The sequence below is a fragment of the Pelodiscus sinensis genome, chromosome 32 (genome assembly GCF_052426305.1).
Source record: "Pelodiscus sinensis isolate ZL-2025 chromosome 32, ASM5242630v1, whole genome shotgun sequence".
NCBI lineage: Eukaryota > Metazoa > Chordata > Testudines > Trionychidae > Pelodiscus > Pelodiscus sinensis.
Genome location: NC_143083.1, coordinates 4419754 through 4432790, shown reverse-complemented (window position 1 = coordinate 4432790; position 13037 = coordinate 4419754). Strand labels below are relative to the sequence as shown.

The 13037-nt window shown below is 62.2% G+C and overlaps 1 protein-coding gene across 1 annotated transcript; it reads left to right on the top strand.

The window, feature by feature from the left end:
• Positions 1-2337: 2337 nt before the first annotated feature.
• On the top strand, positions 2338-12028 carry PEAK3 (PEAK family member 3). Its single transcript, XM_075903192.2, has 4 exons — positions 2338-2852; positions 7230-7348; positions 8776-9449; positions 9912-12028. Exons 1-4 carry the CDS (start codon positions 2662-2664, stop codon positions 10950-10952), a joined length of 2025 nt encoding a protein of 674 aa, XP_075759307.2. The 5' UTR covers positions 2338-2661; the 3' UTR covers positions 10953-12028.
• The last annotated feature ends 1009 nt before the right edge of the window (positions 12029-13037 follow it).

Below are 13037 nucleotides of genomic sequence, written 5' to 3'. Positions count from 1 at the left end.
CATTGTCTTCGGTCCATCCCCTCCAGGGTCCCTAGGGTTGGCCGCTGTCGGCAGACAGGCTACTGGGCTAGATGGACCTTTGGTCTGACCCAGGACGGCCATTGTAAGCTCAGGGCTCAGGGGTCTCAGTGGACCCCCTTGATTTTCATGCACACCTGCTCCTGGGTGGCCAGGCTGGCAGCTCTCCTGCCCTAGACGGCCACTTTCCTGTGCCTAGTGCGGAGATCGTGGACGAGGTCCACGATGTCCGCACTAGCCCAGGAAGGTGCCCGCCTCTTGCGGTCCAGGGCAAGCTCCCGGGAGCCGCCAGCCTGGTCCCGGGAAGAGGGGGTGGGCTGGGGGACATCGGGTGGGTGGCTCTGTGCCGTGCCAGGTGCAGGGTCTGCTGGCTGGGTGCTGGCAGGCTTGCACCTGGCACGGGCACCGTAGCCAGCTCGTGCCCCTTTAAGGGGTCCGGGGCCGGGAGGGGGGCATAGAGTTTCCCTGGTGTTGGCCAGAGTGGCCACCAGGGAAACCTGGGGAGGGCTAGCCTCCCACTAGTTCGAATTAAGGGGCTACACACCCCTTAATTCGAACTAGCTAGTTCGAACTAGGCTTAATCCTCGTAAAATGAGGTTTACCTAGTTCGAACTAAGCGCTCCGCTAGTTCGATTCAAATTCGAACTAGCGGAGCGCTAGTGTAGCGCCTATTAAAGTTAGTTCGAACTAACGTCCGTTAGTTCGAACTAACTTTGTAGTGTAGACATACCCTCAGATGCTACGACTTTGTTGTTCAAAGATGGGGTCTTGTAACCTTGGCAGTAGCTGCTATTACAATAAAATAAAGTCAGTCTCCTCTTGTCCCTGTTGCTACTCTCTGAGCTCCTTCCCAATACTGCATTCCCTTCACTCACTGATCGTGTGATTTTTTTTTAAATGGACTCCTGTTTACCTTGGAGGTAAGATGATTCGTTAAGGAGAAATCTGACTCTTCTGATCGATTCTGTCTCATTGACGAACCACTCGTTACAGTGATTAACATAAAAGACTTATTAGGGAAGAAGGAAATTTGCCAACCATGTAGCTGAACGCCATCAATAATACCAGGCTACTGCCGAATCTTAAACAGCGCCATTTATAGCCTGTGTATTTACGACATTATAGCCTCAGATAATGTGTCCAGGGAGCAATATCCATCCAAGTGTCACTGCTCAGCGCGGATTAGTGCTAATCCCTTAGTCAAATTGATGGGGCCACGCTCCCGCTGCAGGAGGAGAATGGGCCACAAAGCAAACCCAAGAACCGGCGTTTGATCCGGCCTGCAAAGCAAATTGGTAAGTGGCCGTGTCTTAGTGGCACCTTCGCTCCCAGCCCAGATTTCCAGTCCTCCGAGGAGATACCCTCACAGCCGGAGCGCCTCCTCCTGGCCACAGCAGGGGCTGCACTCTGCCAGGCCGAAGCCCCTTCCTGCCTCTGCGCTTCACCGCACTCTGGGGGCGCCACGGGTCCTGCTTGGTGCCCCGACGGCTGGGGTGTTGCTTGCATCCGAGTCTCTCTAGTCTCCCCATCTCTGGCCTGTCCCACTCGGTCGTCTCTTCCGCTGTCCCCAGGGCTCCGAGGCAGGCGGGGGGCCCCAGGCGCCCCCTGCGTTCCAGCCCAATCCTCGCCCTTGCTACACTGAGCCTGGGCTACCTTCCACCCTGCCGTATCACGCCTCCTCCCTGCTCTCTCGGCAGCCTCCTCCCGTTCTCCGCTACAGACCCATCTTGTCCTTGCCCGGCTGTGCTGCCTCCTTAATGAACCCTCGTTGCATCTGACTCCTCTGCCCGGGACAGGCACTCAGCCCCCCTGCTCTCCTGTCCCCCCTCGACCCTGTACAGGGTGGACCCCCCTCTCGGGGATCTCTGCCAAGCACAGACAAAATGAGCAGGTGTAACTAGGGGTGCCAGGTTTTGAACCGGACAGTCTGGTATTTGCGCTTTCTGTCCAGGAAACAAATGGAGAAAATACCGGACATTTGAAACGTCGGGTATTTTCTAATGAAGTAAGTTTTATTATTATCAGGCGTATCAGTACGTGGGTGTGTACTGCCTGGCTGGTAGACACCCTTGCACTGCGTGAGTGTGTCTACCAGCCAGGCAGTACACAACTACGCAGTGGGGGGTTATGGAATCCCCGGGGCCAGACTCGCTCGCGCGCCCCACTGGGACCGTGCGTGGGACGGGCAGCATCCCAGGATCTGTGTGCGCCCAGGTCAACCCTGCTCCCCGCCAGCTGGTCTCCCCCACCCTCGATCTCCCCCGGTTCCCCTCCCACCCCCGTTCTGAGATCACGTGTCTGGTATTTTTGGAATCCCAGCCGAGGTGCAGCGGTTCGCAGAAGGCCAAGCCGCACCCTGCCGGCACCCTGGCCAGGCACTTTGGAGCCCTCGCCCTTTGCGCGAGCAGCAGGGGTTGCGAGCCGCCCCGACGAGGAAGGAAATGGAACCCGGGGCCAGGCTGGTCCCTGGCGCAAACGCCCTGCCCTGAGGGCGACGCCCGGGGTGAGTTGAGCTCACAGTTCAGCTCAGCCTGCAGGACATTTTGAAACCCCGTTTGACGGCACATCCTCCCGCAGGCGCCCACAGCCAAGTGTGGTGCAAGGCCCTTCCCCGGCAGCGCCCGCCGCTGCGAAACCCTCCCCATGTCGGACAGCCAGGCCTCTGCCCTGCTGCCCCAGCAAACCGGCCCCGAGGCCGGCCCGGCCAGCCACCGCAATGGCGCTGGACGTGCTGGCCAAGACGAGGATCCGTCCTGCGCCAGGGCGGGCTTGGAAAGGGACGTGCCAGTGTTTGCGCCCGCAGCGCCCCCGCCTCTCCCCGGGAAAACACAAAGGTAACAGGCGCCTGCCGGACGGGCTGGGCCCCGGCCGTGCTCTGGGGTAGATCTGGAAGGCCGGAGGGGAGCGTGTCGCTAATCTGGCCCGGGGGTTTCACACGACGGGGCGCGCCCAGCACTGGGCCGGGAATGCCGGGTCCCGGGGCTCGTGGCTGCAGAGGGATTGGGTGAGCAGTGGGGGGGCTGAGGCAGCTCCCTGTCTGTCCTGCACTGCAGACCGCGCTGCGCCCCAGAAGTGGCTGCAGCAGGCCCAGCTCCTATGTCGGGAGGGGGAGCACACAGGGCTCCAATACTGCCCCTGCCCCGAGCATTAGCCCTGCACGCCCACTGGCTGGGAACCTGCTGCCGGCTGCTTCTGGGGGCAGCACAGTCTGCAGGGCCGGAGAAGCAGGAAGCTGCCTTAGACTCCCCCCCCCCCACTGCACTGCTGCACGGGAGCCTCTCGAGGTAAGTGCCTCCGGCCCCAGCCCTGCCCCCCCCAATGCTGGAGCCCCCTCTCGTACCCCAAAGCTCCTCCCCAGCCCCACCCCACACTCCAGTCACATGATGGACAATTTTCTTCCACTGCATCCTGAGACAAAACATTTGCAAGCGGCTGCTCTAGCCTCATCTCCTGCAGAGCAAAGGCCTGAGAATTTCCCAATTGCTGCCCTCCAGTAGCAGCAGCAGCAGCAGCGAGGCGGCAGGAAGGGAGAAGAGAGGGATCTGCAGGGAGAGCACAAAGGGCTGGAGGTGGAAAAGACCAGCGAGGGGTATGAAGCCAACTCCGCTCTCCCTAAACTGTGGGGTTGTCAATTTCCAGCTCCCGCCCCCCCCCCAACCTTTCTCCAAAGGTTAGGACTCGAACCTCTCACTCTCTCGACGGCCCAAGCAGAACCCCACGTCTGGATGCCACTGAATGTGGCTCCGAGTCTGCTCTGCACTGCCAAGACAATGGGAAACTGAGGCACAAGGAGGTTAAGTGACTTGCTGAGGATCACCAAGCAAGTCAGTGGCGGTGGCAGGCAACGCTCCTCATTGGCACATGCGCACGAACAGACGTCTTGGGCTGCAAATGAGCCCGGCTTTCTCTGATGCAGCTGAACTGAAACCCGCTCTCCAGGCGCTAAGGCCTGCTGAGTTCAGAGGGGAAGTTTCACAGTGTGGACACGCGGTCACCGTACCAGTCAGAAGTTCACAGCTCCCTTTGGCCACTGCCAACTCAGCCTGGACTGAAACTGGCGAGCTGGAGGCTCATGACTAAGCCCTCACCCCCTGGTCAACCTTCCACTCTGGGGGGGATCTAAGGATTCCCCTTCCATGAGCCCACGGCTGCTGCTGTACAGACACGAGAGCCCTAAGGATCCACTAGGAGCAGGGTTGCCTGTAAGCTGAGGGCTTGGGTGGCCACCCAGGAGAGATTCAAATGCCGCCCACAGCCAGCAGTGTGGGTTTCTACTGGTGGTGCACATCTGCATGTGACAAAATTTATTCTGCACACGGTTGGAAAAAATGAGAGGAAACTGGTTCTGTGACTGAAAAAATCACGTCCTTGTCCTTCCAGTTCCAGGGGCTGGAGTTTCGTCCGAGCACCCCCCGAGGAATCTGCAGGGCTAATACTTCCCAGGCTGCACCCACCCGCCCTGTGCCTGGCTCTCAGCACCCCCCGTCCAGAGGTTACACATCTGGGATGAAATGCCAGTGAAAGGCAGCTGCGGAGGGACATGTGTGGCTAAAACGGGAAATATTTGCAGAGGGAATCTTGTGGCCCGCAGGGACGGGGCCTGGCTGCAGGCGTGTGCCCAGGCACGTAGCACACACACACAGACGTGCACAGAGCGAGCTGTGAGTGCCACCCTAGCACCCCCCCTCGCACGCGCAGGCAGGCCCACAGACCCATGTGAGCACGGCCAGATGACGCTTTGCCCCTCGGTACCCCATTCTGCTAACCGCCAGCAAATCTCCCAGGCCCCCCTCATAGGCTCCCCTCTGGACAAACGGCCCCATCGTGTGCCCTCCCCCCCCCCCGACACCACCCTTTCCCCAGGCACACGTGTCTCCAGGGGAGAGCTGGTTACACGCAGGAGCCTCAGCCCGCCAGGGAACCAGCGGCTGCTCCAAACTGCAGCCTGGCTTGCGGCGTAACAGCTCTGCCTGCACTTCCCCGGCTCTCCGGCATCTCTCCTCGATTCCTCTCTCGAAACCTGCCCTGCGGGAGCTGCTGCAGGGACCCGGGGGGCGCGTCTGGGCAGCGGCCGCCGTACCCGCCGGCGAGTCAGGGACCGGTTTGGAGGGGCCTGCTGAGCCTGCCTCGTTTCAGAGGCGCGTTGGTTTCCTGCGGTTTAAAAGAACAGAGCTGGGGGCCAGCGAGAGCCGGTGTCATTCCGGGGGCTCCCCAGGGGTGCAGCCGACCCGGGATGCAGAGGAACCTTTGCCGTATTTCGGGTTTGTTTCAAACCCAACCGGACTTCTGCTTGCCTCTGACGCTCCCGCCCGCAGCCTGATTCTCCACAGCCACGCGCCCCCCCAAGCCCAACGGTCTTGTCGGGGCGTCCAGAGCCTCCCGCCCGCTCTGCTCCCCAGAACCCCACACAGCGGAAGGCTGATGAGGGACTGGCCGCGGGGCCCATGTGTGGGGAGGTGACTGGGTCTTCCCATGTGGCCCCCGTCAGGGCGCGCCCAGGCTGCGATCTCCAGAGGGGTCCCTGGATGGGAGGGGCAGAGGAGAAAAGCAGGTGCCAGGGTCTGCTAATGCCCTGGGCTGGTGGCTCTCCAAACGTGGTCCACAGGCCACTAGTGGTCCGTGACCCTCTTGCAGGTGGGCCCTGGACTGGGCGCTCACCCCCATGAGGCTGGTGCGCCTCCGCCGGCTTCCTGCCGCAGGGGAGGGGGAGCCTTGCGGGGCAGATCCAGCAGATCCGTGCACTGTCGCTGCCCCTCCACCCAGCTGCGGGAACGGCAGCGCAGGAAACCATCTGGCTGGAGGCTTTCCCTACTGCTCCCATTGGCTGCAATCACAGCCAATGGGAGCAGCAGGGGGGCGGTGCCTAGGAGCAGTGGGAGGCACGGAGCCAGGTAAGCACCCCCCCATCCCTCTCATGTCCAGACCCTGCACCCCGTCCCCTCCCCCGCCTGCAATGGGCCAGGAGTTGGTCTGGACTTCGGGTCCCCAAGTAAGAGCCTCTCCTGCTCCCGCCTGGGCCCGTCCAGCAGCCAGCGCCGTCCGAGTCCGATGGGGCTGGGATCTGTGGCCATGCTGCCACCAGCTGGGGAGAAGCAGCACAGACCCGGGGCAGGGGGCGCCCGGTGGGCCTGCTTCTGCAAAAGCAGCGGGGAGGCCGGGGGCGCCCCAGGCGGTGGGTGTGACCTGGTTGGGGGGCTGGCTACCCTAGTGGCCCTAGGCCCGCTCTGGTTGGGCGTTCACTGGGCGCTAGGCTTGGGCTGAGGCTGACCCCTACTGGCCTCCGTCTGTAAGCACGGCCCAGCGGGGGGTGGCCCCGGAGGGCCCCCATAGAGTGACGGTGCATCGGGGAACCCCCCGACCCTGCACCCCCGTCCGCAGCAGGATGTGACTCCGCCAGCCAGTAGCATAGAGCGGGGACAGAGCTGCTCCGGGATACAGCGCGGCATGGGACCGACGCAGGCGTGAGAGGACGGGCCGACAGCCCTAGTTCCCCAGGGGAAGGGGTTACAGGCCCCTGAACCCCCCTACACTGGTTAGTCTGCCTCCTCCACGCTTCCCCAGGCTCTCCCTGCCCTTTGTCCAAACCCCTTCCCTGCTCAGGTGAGAACCGGTTGGGCCACTGTCCAGGTGACCTGAGGGCCCTGGGGCGAACCCCCGCTGGGCCGTGGTTACAGACAGAGGCCAGTAGGGGTCACCACAGCCCAAGCCTAGCGCCCAGTGAACACCCAATCAGAGTGGGCCCAGGGCCACTAGAGTAAACAGCCGCCCAACCACGTCACAGTGGGTAGGAGAGGCGGGGAAAGGCCTGGCCCCGCCCACGCCGCCTGCCTGGCCCCGCCCACGCTCTGCCCCCAGAATGCCTAACCGAGCGGTGCTGCCCCCAAGCGCCCACCCTCCTCATAGTGCTGGGGAGGAGCCTTGGCCCCCATAGGGGGCGGGACCTGAGCAGAAGGGGCGGGGCTGGTGGCGGGGCTGGTGGCTTGCCTCCCTCCGCCCTGACTTCACCCGCAACCCATGTGGCATCTTAGAGACTAACAAGCTGTCATCGTTTTAGCACCGAAAATGGCCCCACTAGCAAACTTCCCATGCCCCAGCCTCCTTGCTAATTGGAGGCCATCACCGCGGCCTCGGGCCTCACTGCTTCCCCTTTCAAGCTGGCGGGGGATGGAGGCAACGGGGCTTGGCCTGATCTCCCGTTTCCCTCCCGACAGAGAGATCAGAGCAGCCAGAAGAATGAGCAGCACTGAGCCCCCCTCCCCAAGGCAGGACGGGGGGGCAGGCGGCTTCCCCTGGCACAGCCCCCCAGGATATCTCATTTACAGCAACATCGGTGAGTGGACTCCTGCCAAGCTGGGACCCGGGCGACCGCTCACCATGTGGAGTGGGGGGCAGCCAATCACACCCCTGGGCAGCCAGTCACACCCCCGGGCAGCCAGTCACACCCCCGGGCAGCCAATCGCACCCCAGGGCAGCCAGTCACATCCCCGGGCAGCCAATCACACCCCCGGGCAGCCAGTCACACCCCCGGGCAGCCAATCACACCCCCGGGCAGCCAGTCACACCCCCGGGCAGCCAGTCGCACCCCCGGGCAGCCAGTCGCATCCCCGGGCAGCCAGTCACACCCCCGGGCAGCCAGTCACACCCCCGGGCAGCCAGTCACACCCCCGGGCAGCCAGTCACACCCCCGGGCAGCCAGTCGCACCCCAGGGCAGCCAATCACACCCCCGGGCAGCCAATCGCAACCCCGGGCAGCCAGTCACACCCCCGGGCAGCCAGTCGCACCCCCGGGCAGCCAGTCACACCCCCGGGCAGCCAGTCGCATCCCCGGGCAGCCAATCACACCCCCGGGCAGCCAATCGCACCTCCGGGCAGCCAGTCGCACCCCCGGGCAGCCAATCGCACCCCCGGGCAGCCAGTCACACCCCCGGGCAGCCAGTCGCATCCCCGGGCAGCCAATCACACCCCCGGGCAGCCAGTCGCATCCCCGGGCAGCCAATCACACCCCCGGGCAGCCAATCGCACCCCCGGGCAGCCAATCGCACCCCCGGGCAGCCAGTCGCACCCCAGGGCAGCCAATCACACCCCCGGGCAGCCAGTCGCACCCCCGGGCAGCCAATCACATCCCTGGGCAGCCAATCACACCCCCGGGCAGCCAGTCGCACCCCCGGGCAGCCAATCACACCCCTGGGCAGCCAATCACATCCCTGGGCAGCCAGTCCCACCCCTGGGACTTGTAAATCTGCAGGGGTCTTACTGGAACCCTCCGGGGCTGAGTCCCAGCCAGCTCGGGGCTGGTACATTTGCAGGGAGTTAGGCCTTGTGCACCTGGAGAGAGGCAAACAATAATTGCTCCTCCAGGGCCACCAGTGGGGGCAAAGAACCCCCCGGATCTGCACAGCTCAGCCCCACTGGACCCCGGGCTTGGCTGCCTGCACATCAGCATGGACACGCCACGGAGGCACCAACGGAGCCAGCTGAGAGCCCCCCAGCCACCTCCCCTCTTGGTCCCTCTTGCTGGCAATGCCCAGCAAGGTCCATAGCTCCTCCATGCCCCGTCCAGAATGGGCCAGCCACCCTGGGCCTTCCCTGCCCCTGCAGGCCAGCGTGGGGAGGCCGGGTGGGCAGGTGAGGGCCATTTGCAGCATGGAAGGCACCGAGGGGACGGAGCTATTGGGGCCCGGTGCAGCCTCCCTGCGCGCCTGGGAAGCATCTCAGTGGAGGTGACGGCCGCCTAAGCGTGCGCTTGTTCCCTTGCAGGAGAAATGCGGGCGCACTTGGCGCCAGCCAAGACGAGCCGCGGGGAGTCGCCCACCACGGCCAGCGCTGACCCGCCCCCGCCGCCCCTGCCCAAAAAGCAGCTCAACAGAGCCAGGTCCTTGCCAGAGATGCAGGTCTGTCCCTTCTCCCCATGCCAGGGCGCCCACTTCCCCACGCCCCTGGGCACCCACTACACCCTCCCCGAAGGCGCCGTGCCTGACAGGGGCGGCCGCAGCTACTCCGAGTCGGCAGAACGCCCTCTCGGCGACCCCAGAAGGTACCTGCCCATGTCCCAAAGCCGGGGCGACTCTGAGCCCTGGGGCACCCGGGGTAAAAACCCCCCTGGCGGTGGCTCCGGGCCCGTCCCTGCACACCCGACCTTCGCTACCCCCGATGGGGAGCTGCTCAGCTTCTTCCAGGCCCTGGAGAGCACGGCCACCGTCCAGGACAAGGTGATGGGATGCCACCAAGCGGCCTTGGTGCGTCTCACAGCCAGGACGCAGGCGATCCTGGGAGGGGAGGAGGAGCGGCAGCTGGAGGGAGCAGAGCGCGCAGGAAAGAAGTGGGCAGATTTCACGCTCTTAGAGACAGAGCCCTGTTGTGAAACCGGAGAGGCCTGGTACTACCGCATCTGCTGTGCCTCTGAGCCACGCCGGCCAATCCTCGCTGCCAAGGTAACCGGAGACCTTGGACGTGGGCCAGTCCTGACCTCGGACAGCGCCCAGATCCACGCGGCTCCCAGACCAAGCACCTCCATGGAGAGCCGGTTTCTGGCTCCGGCTTGAAAGCCGGGCTGGTCGGGTGTGAGGGTGACTATCAGGTCACGGGGAACCGGCGAGGGTCCACAGTCGGAGCCGCCCCGCCCACGGTGGGAGAGCTGATCCAGCCCGGCTGCCTGCTGTCATCTGACTCAGCCGCCCCCAGCCCAGCCCAGCCCTGGAGTATGCGGGGGGGTGTGGGTCAGACCCCCTGTGCCATGCAGCACGTCGGATCTCCCTGGTGCGCCGAGGGGTCTCCAGGGTGCGCAGAGCGGAGCGTGGGGCCTAGGGCCGGGCCGCGGGCCTGCCTGGGTTGACGGGTCGGGTTCCCCCGATCACCCCCGGCTGACGGCGTGTTGCCGTTTCTCGCCCCAACAGGTCCACAAGTCCTGCCCCCGCGGTCTCGCCGTGCAGATGTCCGTGGGGGCTCATTTCAACATTCAGCAAGTGCTTGGCCACTTCCTCGATTCCCCCCCCAAGGACCTCGTGCCTGGGGCAAGGCCGGAGAAGCTGGGCCGGCTCCGTCCTGGAGAGGACGAGGGAGCCGTGTCTGCCGGCGCGTCCCCTCCCCTGACCCAGGTCGCCCTGTCTCCTGAGGTGCCTTATCAAACCCTGGCTGATTTTGTGCGGGGCTCCCACGCGCTCCACAGCTCCCGGCCCGGCCCCTACGAACGCCTGGCGTGCCTCCTCCTGCTGCAGCTGTGCACGGGGCTGGAGCACCTCAAGCAGCAGCGGGTGGCCGGCGCCGACATTCACATGGAGAACCTGCTCTTGGTGCAGTGTCCGGCTCTGCCCCGGGGCCGGCAGGACGAGACTCCAGCCGCCGCGCTGCCGCTCCCAAGGCTGGTCGTCAGCGACTTCTCGAAGGCCACGGGGCAGAAGAAATCCGCGTCTGTGGCCCGAGACCTAGATCGAGCCAGCACGGCCCCCACGTGGCTCTCGGTGGCTCACGTCCAAAGCACCGAGGGGCTCCAGCTGGGCAAGCTGGTCTACGAGATCCTGCACCTGCCCGACCCCCTGCAGAAGGCCTCAGGACTCAGGAGCGGTGACCTCCCCGCTATCCCAGCCTGGTCCACCTACTCCCGGGGACTCCAGACCCTGGCCAGCCTGCTCCTCCACCCAGATCCCCGCAGGCGCCTGCCCGTCGAACAAGCCAAGGCAGTGCTGCAGATCCTGCTGTGGGGACCACGCCAGGAGCTCCTTCCCAGCCACCAGCTCACTTCCGTCCTGCTTCAGAACTGGCTGGCCGTCAAGAGGGCGCTGCTGCTGCTGAGCTTTGCGGAGAAGGCGCCCGAGGCCGCGGCGAGCGTGGGGCTGGAAGACTGGCTGTGCTGCTGCTACTTCACGGAGACCTCGGCGCACACGCTGCTCCGCACCCTCCGGACCCTGCATGCCTCCGACAGCTCGGGAGCGTGCTAGCCCCACAGAGTCCGTCATGTCCCAAATGCCTGGATCCGCTTGGTCCTCTGGCTGGGCTCAGCCCTTCACCCCTCGGAGGGCAGTTTTCTGCAGCTAACTGGGGGGAGTCTTCAGACTTTTAGGACTCGGGTCCTGTTTGCTTTAGAGTTTCCGTGGCCCTTTAACTGAGAACAGGGCCAGCGGCGCCAGGGCCAGCTGGACTGGAGCTCTGGGGTGGAATGTGCCTCCTTGCGCCCGGCACACAGAGGGACTGGGCTGCTCATCCAGCGGCTTGCACCCTTACGCACCCGGCCCTACTCCCGTGGGCTCGCACCGCAGCCAGACCCTAAGCATCTGCCATGAGGGTCTCCTGGATAAACCTCACGCTGTTTACTGCTCCTATCCCAGCCCTCCCATCTGTGCAACCTCCCATCCCATCCCCTCCAGGTTCACTCCTTCCTGGTCCCGGGGACTTCAGGGATGTGCTGTTCCCACCTCCAGCCTCCGCTCCAACTCGTCAGGGATTGTGCAAAATAAGATGGGAGCTTCTGAACTCCGTTCTCAGTGACACCCTGGTAGACACCCCCCGCACCCGCGCACTTTGCAGGGTGTTTACTCAGGTTTAGCCTCCTTCAGCCAATTTTCAGGCCATGATTCAATATTTTGTACCAAATTCCCTGGAGTTGTTCTGGAAAAACGTTCTCCCTGAGGGCCAAATGTTCCACGTGGTCATCTGAGTAAGGGCTAGTGGATTGGACCTTTAGACACAAAATCTTCCTTGAAGCATCCACCCCCACGCCCACCCCATAGCCACTAACGACATCGCTTTGGTTTAAAAATAGACTCTAGGGTGCCTTAACGGTTACATGATTAAGGAGAAATATGGTGCATCTGATACACCTGCTCTATTGAGGACTGATGGTTGCATAATTATTACTGTGGAGAACATATTTCAAAGAGGGAAAATGACCAACCTTACAGCAGAACACCGTGGCTACGGATAGACTGGCATGATTTTCCGCAAATGCTTTGAATGGAAAAGTTTTCCGTTAAAAGCATTTGCGGAAAAGAGCGGCTAGATTGGCACGGATGCTTTTCCGCAAAAAAGCCCCGATCGCCATTTTCGCCATCGGGGCTTTTTTGCGGAAAACAAATCATAAGAACATAACATAAGAACGGCCGTACTGGGTCAGACCAAAGGTCCATCTAGCCCAGTATCCTGTCTACCGACAGTGGCCAGCACCAGGTGCCCCAGAGAGGGTGGACCGAAGACAATGATCAAGTGACTTGTCTTCTGCCATCCCTCTCCAGCCTCTGACAAACAGAGGTCAAGGACACCATTTTATCCCCTGGCTAATAGCCTTTTATGGACCTAACCTCCATGAAATTATCCAGCTTCTCTTTAAACTCTGTTATAGTCCTAGCCTTCACCGCCTCCTCTGGCAAGGAGTTCCACAGGTTGACTACACGCTGTGTGAAGAAGAACTTTCTTTTATTAGTTTTAAACCTGCTCCCCATTAACTTCATTTGGTGTCCTCTAGTTCTTCTATTTAGGGAACTAATAAATAACTTTTCTTTATTGGCCCTCTCCACACCACTCATGATTTTATAGACCTCTATCATATCCCCCCTCAGTCTCCTCTTTTCTAAACTAAATCTGAGCTGTCTACACTGGCTCTTTTGCGCAAAAGGACTTTTGCCTGAACAGGAGCAGCATAGTATTTCCGCAAGAAGCACTGATTTCAGACAGTAGGAAGTCAGTATTCTTGTGGAAATTCAAGCTGCCAGTGTAGACAGCTGGCAAGTTTTTCCACAAAAGCAGATGATTTTGTGGAAAAACTTGCCAGTCTAGACGCAGCCCTTCAGTAAAACCCGGATCCTGCTGAATCTCCCTCGCTGTGCATTGATAGTCTTACTTGCTATGACATTAGCGCTCCAGGTGACATGTCCAGGGAGACAGAGAAAGCCAGGCGTCACTGCTCAGCGGTTAGGTATAATAGCCTAGATCAGTGGTGGGCAATTTGCAGCCCTGGGGACGCAGGTGGGTTCTATGCATGGCTTACGAGACAGTTTGTTACCCTTGGCCATGCGCTGGGTTGCCAGGTT